Source organism: Nannobrachium achirus (assembly GCF_963921795.1).
Source record: "Nannobrachium achirus genome assembly, chromosome: 8".
Classification (NCBI taxonomy): domain Eukaryota; kingdom Metazoa; phylum Chordata; class Actinopteri; order Myctophiformes; family Myctophidae; genus Nannobrachium; species Nannobrachium achirus.
The window spans coordinates 33,446,853-33,454,388 of record NC_137817.1 but is presented as its reverse complement, the minus strand read 5'-3'; the positions used below and the strand labels follow the sequence as shown (position 1 = coordinate 33,454,388).

General features: G+C 39.0%; 1 protein-coding gene across 1 annotated transcript; it reads right to left on the bottom strand.

Moving 5' to 3' along the window:
- Positions 1-4,046: 4,046 nt before the first annotated feature.
- On the bottom strand, positions 4,047-7,536 carry ca4b (carbonic anhydrase IV b; the record flags this gene model as incomplete). Its single annotated transcript, XM_080731837.1, has 6 exons — positions 4,047-4,232; positions 4,379-4,542; positions 4,954-5,020; positions 5,781-5,873; positions 6,034-6,223; positions 7,517-7,536. The coding sequence occupies 6 exons, from the start codon at positions 7,534-7,536 to the stop codon at positions 4,047-4,049; spliced, it is 720 nt and encodes a 239-aa protein (XP_080587963.1).

Genomic DNA, 7,536 nt, shown 5'->3' with positions numbered 1-7,536 from the left:
GGGTATTCCCCAGAATCTCGTTTATGCCCATATATGAAGATCCCTGATATATCACTGGCCAGATGGCCAAGCCATGGCCCATATCTGTGTGGCTTGTTCAGATAGAATAGAATGTAAATAGGGAATGAATGCATCACCTTTCAATGCAAACCCCATTATACCTGTTGTCATAGGACCGGTTTTGACCATCTGTTTGCCTGTGTGCATTTATGCCTATTATGGAGATCTCTGTATCTGTCTGTGTCCCTTTATGTGTTCTTTCCATAAACGCCCATTTATGTGAAACGTCTATGATATCTGACCTTTATGCCCATATATGGAGATACCTGATGTCATCAATAGTCACACTTGCAAATTTGTGTGATGTCAGTGTGATGTAAAACAGATGTGTGCCCATGTATGATAATATAATAATAATAATCATAGGCCTATTACTGGATGGATTAGTCTCTCTAATCACAATTAATTGTCAGTTCAGTTGCCTTCATATCAGTCCAGACCCAGCTCTATGCTACCAAGGACATTTGACGTCCTAATATATTTAAGCTAACATCAGTAATAATGAAATTCATAAATCTTAACATTTCGACCAAACTTGATTCACTATACTGTTTGTCATGGAAATGCTGTGTCCCATGTATTCTCTGTTAAAACAGGAAAAAAAACATGCCGATGTCAGAATGTTATTTATTGACATTTTGTACCATTGCATCTACATTGGTGTTAAAACTAGAGATCTTGATGTGTGCCATTCCATCTGTAGGTGGTGGTTAAGCTATATGTCTTTTTGACAGGCAGACCTCAATCATTGTTAGTGTGACAGACTATAGTACTTGTCCAACTTTCTTCTATCTTTCCATTTTCTTTCCGTATAAACTTTATTTTGCCACGCTACTCCTACCACAGTTTTGGTGACACGCTCTTGGGCCATATGTCAACTCGACCATCTTCATCAGGAATCGCGTGCTTGCTTTTTTTTTTTTTTTTTTTTACTTTTTTTTATGTTATATAGTTTGATTTATATTAATTTATTAGTGAATACATTTTCTCCAATGACTTGAATGGGAAAATGCAAAAATTGAACTTTTCTCAAATATGGAGATGACTTGACATCATAGATGTCTGACGTCATAGACCACATGAGACTGACACAGTATGTCCATATATGGGCATTCCAAGATATGGGCTTAATATTCATGACATCAGGGATCTCCATATATGGGCATAAAAGCGACAAGGACTGACACAGAGATCTCCATATATGGCCATTAATTTATTTGTGAATTCATTTTCCACATTGACCTGAATGTGGAAAATTCAAATCGTAAGACGGAATTCATTTGCAAGTGTGGCGTCATGGCAACCACACTTGCAATTTCCCAGAATTGCATCTTTCTAGTTGCCAAATGTTAACAATAGCATTGTGAAATTTGCAGATAAGACCACAATGACTGGACTGATAACATTTGAGAAAGAATGAGGATGTCTGTAGCTATTGGAAGGAGGTGAGCGACCTATCTATATGGTGGCAACCGGCAAGACATCAGCCTCTCCCTAAATGTTGAAAAAAACAAAGGACAAAGAGGTATGAAATATCTGATGGATTAAAGAATTGATTAAAATGACCCCTGTTGAACACCATGTAACTACTAACTAACTATCTGCAACCCCATGCTATAATTATTATTGTGAAGAGGCTTCAGATCAAGTGCATTGTCAAGATGGCACAAAAGAGACTGATCTCTTATATCACTGATCAATTTCTACGACTCTACGATAGAGCGCAACCTTACAACTCAGAAGGGTTGTAAAATGGCTACAAAAATCATAGGAACACCGGCCACTGCCACTGCTTCATTACATGTATAACATCCACTGCAGATGGAAGGCCTTAGTATCATTGAGGACACCAGCACACATGGTTTGTTCTCACTCCTTCCCTCAGGGAAACATTAGAGCATTGGAGGAGCTCGGACCAGCCACCTAGAGACAGTTTTACCATTAGGCGGAGTCAGAGCCCTAGAATGAAGAGTTGCGTCACTCCCGTTCACTTCATGGGGCCAGGTCTTCTACGCACACATCTATTGGCGTATAGTGACAAACGGCGAACCGGAAGTTTACAAAATGCATTGAAGTCTATGAGGTGTAAAGTGACAATGAACCACGTGACCAGCGCTGTTTCTGACCCCGCAGTGGCAGGACTCTCTGATTAGAAGGCTCTGGGCGGAGTAATAAACAATATTGAACAGAACTTTGCACTTGATTTATTACATTTTGGATCTGATCTGATATGTTTTTATATATAGCTGACCAGGTGCCATAGCTCCTTTTAAGGGCTATCCTCACAATTGGTGATATAGGTAATGCAAAGTTATCTGACGAAAGTGAATATAATATTATGCACACAGGGTCATACACTAGTTGAGCATTTATTGAAACATTGCATTTTAATAAATATTTAGTGTATGACACTGTGCTGTGCAGGTATTCACATATCTTATAGGAAACAATAGTTCAGAAGCACTTATAATAAGGGTTCCATAAATATGTGGCAAATAGGAGAGGTAGCCTAGAAGTGCTCTAAGGCCTGCTATAACTTCAAACTAAACTGACCATGACTGGCAATTCCCAGAGTTGTCTTGTACAACTCAAACCCCCTCTTTCTTTCTTGTTTTTTCTCATAATGTGTCAGAGTTGCATCAGTTCATGAATGTTGACAGATGTGTGCAGTAAGTAACCTCTACAGTCACAGTACAGTAAGTGAGCTGTCAACAGTTGGCCAGGCTTATGCACTACTGCTACTCTGTGGTTTATGCTGGAACTGACACCAACTTATGTCAACAATGTGCACCAGTAATAAACCTCAAAGCTGAGTGGTCCAGAGGCTTGAGTATGGAGGCACCTGCATGACAATAGATTATATCTCCATAATCCAACACAGATAGAAATGTAGCTTCGATGATCATCTTCCTACAAAGCATGGGGAAACTAGTTTTATTTCTATAGAGGCAGCCAATCTTTTGGAGGAGTTTTACAACAAGATAATCTATATGATGTTTAAAATTGAGTTTGTCGTCCAGCCATATGCCAAGGTAGCCTAGTAAACAACCAACTTCCGTTCTCCAGGAGGATTCAAATGAAATGGTTTCCGGAAGGGGGCGGGTACGAGGCTAATGCCAAGGTACTTCTGAGACTTTTTCTATAGTTGAACCATTGGTGGTGGTGATACGGAGGTTGGAGAGGTCAATGTTTTGGGATTTAGAGAAGATCATGAGTTGATGTAAATGGTGAACAGGACAGTGCCTAGAATGGATCCTTGTGGTGTTGATTGACCAAATAAAGTATTAAAAAAAAAAAGAAAAAGAATGGATCCTTGTGGTACGCCGGCTTTAACCGGAAGGAAACCAGACTGCCCCATCTCCCATCTTCACACATTGGCGCCTGCCATGCATATAGTTACTTTACTACAGCGTGCGTGCGTGCGTGCGTGTGTCTGAGTTTTTAATACCTTAAAAACCTTAACTATACCTCAAGGTTAGTGTTTGTGCTATTTATTGTCACTTTTTTTTATTGATTGCCATAGTGTTCTAGGAAATTGAAAACACTCCAGAGTGTTTCAGTTATTTAATTCATATTAAGCATGGTAATTTTGAACATAGGCTATAAATGCAGGAGAGAAGGAGTCACGCACTCTGTCTTCACTTACAATCAAACTTTATTCAGCAACGTTTCGGTCTCTTCAGACCTTCATCAGCCTGATGAAGGTCTGAAGAGACCGAAACGTTGCTGAATAAAGTTTAAGTTTGTATTATTTAGTATCTATTACACTGTTCCAACGCACCTGTCCTAGTAGGTGTGCAATAGGACCTCTCTTCTATGAACATATAAATGCACAAAATGCATCTCCATTTCAACTTGTCACAACCCCATAATAATTGGTGGTACACTTTACACTCTGATTTTCATTATTGAAACTGAACAATGCCATGTTTACGTGGCATGAAATGAGGATTATATTACATCACACTGTACTCCATAGACAACTTTCAGCTGTTAATGTGCAGGGAATATCCAATGGTTGCCAAAATTGAAGCACTGAGTAATGTAGAGCTAACTGAAGCAACATGTCCTTCAGAATAATACACCTGCCTGCCATTCAATGGCTGCACTGGTCGATATATTTCTGCCATTTGCATGCCATTAGCAAACTGAAGCTCGGAGAATGCAGCAAGCTGTGAAAACAGATAAGTAAATATCATTCAAATCAGATAATAATCAAAGTACACAGAGTAAGCTAATAAAAAGGCACATTGTATAAGCTTGATTAAAAGAGTCAAAGTTCTGCTTTAGAATGAGGATAGGATTGCATGAAAAGCACCTGTTGTCTGCTGAGTCGAATGGGGTTTACAAACACTGTCCAAATGAGAGCTTCGTCACAATTTGGCGTTGTAAGGGAGCCCTGGTAGCGGAAGTATCTTGTCCTGTTGTCCTCTGGTGGAAGGAGCATGTCTATGGACACACCACTTAATGTAGTGTTGCCAGCTGAATTCAGAAATAACAAATTACTAAAGGCATCTTTTTGAGCAGTGCCTCAGCGATCCAATGCTTGACTGAGTGTGTGTCTCTGAGCAGTACGGCAACACCAGCTGCAGCCACCCAGTGGTGCTGTTGAGCAGCCTTCAAGCAGCACTATAACTAGAACAAGTGGCCACCAAAGGCACCGCTCATTCAAACTGGGTTGGATTTTTTGCATAGTGTTCAGATTGACAATTCTATTGCTTATTAATGAATTATTACTTTATTATTGTAGGCGTTTTCTATTGCATTGTAAAACATAAATAACTCACCAGTTGCACTTTACCCCAACAGCAGAATAAACATTGACACAATAGCGGGTATATTTGTCCCATCAGATTATGATAGACAATAAGCATTTCTTCTTAAATGACTTACTAGGATGTTTAATATCTTCCAGAGCATCTATGATGGGGTCGTAATTCTTATTTGAGCTCTCGGATTCCTGAAATTGCAGATAATACATTAAACTTAAACATAAAATTGTGTGTACATTACAACAATAAATTCCAATGTTACAACAACAAATGTGAAGAGAGTGAAAAGGGTTTGCTCTTAGTCTTCAGATTGGGCCATGAGTAGTAGTAGCAGTAGTGGTAGAAGAAAGTAGCAATACCACATCAGTGTATAAATAGGCTACTCTGTTAGTTAAAGGCATGTATTGAACATTCTACTTGAGTAAAAGTACAAATGTATTGGCATCAAATATACTTAAAGTAGCAAAAGTACAAGAACTCATTGAGCAGAATGTCCCATTTCACATGTTTTTTTCAAATGTTTTCTAAATATGTCAAAATCCTTGAAAAATACCATACCTACAAGTTCACAATGCGTGAGCTTTTAGATTGGCTATGTTCAAATAGGAGTATACAATTAATGGATAAGGCTTAATGGATATTTTGTAATAATAATTACAATTTACAAGGAAACTAGTAACTCAAGTTTTTGCATAATTGCGGTCGAGTAAAAAGTAAAAAGAAATGTGTTTCTGAGATGTAAAGTATTGACATACTGAAGTAAAGTACATTATCTCACAATTTTAAAGGGAAGTAATAAGTATCTCAAAATGTGACTTAAATACAGTATTGAGTAAACGTACTTAGTTACTTTCCACCACTGAGTAGTACTAGTAGTAGTAGTAGTAGTAGTAGTAGTAGTATTACAACACTGTTTTTCAATTAAAGAAAACCAAACAGAGACAGCACCTGGAAGAAAAATCCAAGCACTGCAACACCTGTGCGATCTCTCAGAGCTTCAGGTATAGAGTTGTATTCTTCTTTTATATGGACAATATGAATCTATAAATGGCATTAGATGAACATCATTAATGACTTATTTCTTATGTACTTATATGAATAAAAACATATTTCTGTTGTATTCAAATAATTTGAGTTCAATGAAATTCATTGACGGTTTTATATATCACATCTTGTCTTCTGGCATAATGGGTGCAGGTACCTCCATGGGAAAGCGTTCTCCATCGATGGTGTGTTCTGAGCCCCAGTGCAGATGAAGTTGCATTGCCTTGTATGTTGCAGGCAGATTTCCACCTTTGATCATTGCAGCAACAGGAAGGTCCAGTTGAACTACGATGAAGTCATAAAAGATGAGAAATCTTTCATCAGAGCCGCCATGTGAACTTATGGTACTAGTGAGGGCATTAAAAAGGTACAAAAGGACGTGAATTGTGTGTGTCAGGGTATTTTAAGATTTAAGAAAAAGGGTGCATTGTAACCAGTTACTTTACAAAGGCCAATCACACTGAACACACAATAACTATAATATAACTATTATAACTATAACAAGTGGTTTTAAAAATCATTCTTCTAAGTCAAGTGCATGACAGTTCACACCGACTATTAAAAATCACACCCGTGTGAACTGAGCGGTGGTCGTGGGGGGGGGGGGGGGGGGGAGGGGTGCCTGTGGGGGGGGGGGGGGGGGGGGGGGGGAGGGGTGCCTGTGTGTGGGGGGGGGGGGGGAGGGGTGCCTGTGGTGGGGGGGGGGGGGGGTGCCTGTGTGTGTGGGGTGGGGGTGTGTGTGTGTGTGTATTGCAGTTGATGCTCAGGGCAGGCTAGACTCAACAGCACCTCTCTGGTCACCCAGGGTACTCAGGCTACACCAGAGGCTACATACAGACAGACAGACACACACACACACAGACACACACACAGACACACACGGCCACGCTATGGAGACGGTGTGACCACCGCTCAAAAAAAGAAAAACAATGGTGAACGACATAGTTATAGTTATCTTTATAGTTATCATGCCTGGTGGGAATTGTGCTTTAATAGTGTGTTGCGTTTAGATCATTTGAGAAAGCATGTTTAAGTTGGTGTGGCCCGTTACCGTACAGCATGAGAAACTCTCTGTATATTCTTTTATACTCATACTGTTTTGATCAATTCAACATCTTTGCCTTAGGACTACATTATTACATTAATTGTATGAAATGTGCTATTTTAACCACATTTTGTTATTTTAAAATAAATAAACAAATCCAAGAATAGCAAAAACAGCAGATCTAGGATCTCATAATAGATCAGAGCTTGTACATCAGCTCTATTTTGTATGACTAATTATAAAGGGCTATTAAATACACACAAACAAAATTGATATTGATATTGATGTATTTTCCTTGTAAGATACCATTGTGCCCGGTGTTTTTAATTACACCATGAAACGTGTCTTGATAGCCAGTGAACTGGAATTCAGAGGGATGCTCATCTCGTAGAGTTTTCCTTGTGACGATGTTTATTGGAGACTGGAACATTCCATTGCATTGCTCTGACACCACTACCCACCTATCAGGTTCTGGACAACAAACACAAAATAATTGAATGAACTTGTAACAGCATTTAGTGTACTTTAAAATGTATGTGTCAAGACCTCTGGATTATTTTACTGTAGATGCCTATATGCATGAATATATTTTTACCTGTGCAGGTGCTGTTGCAT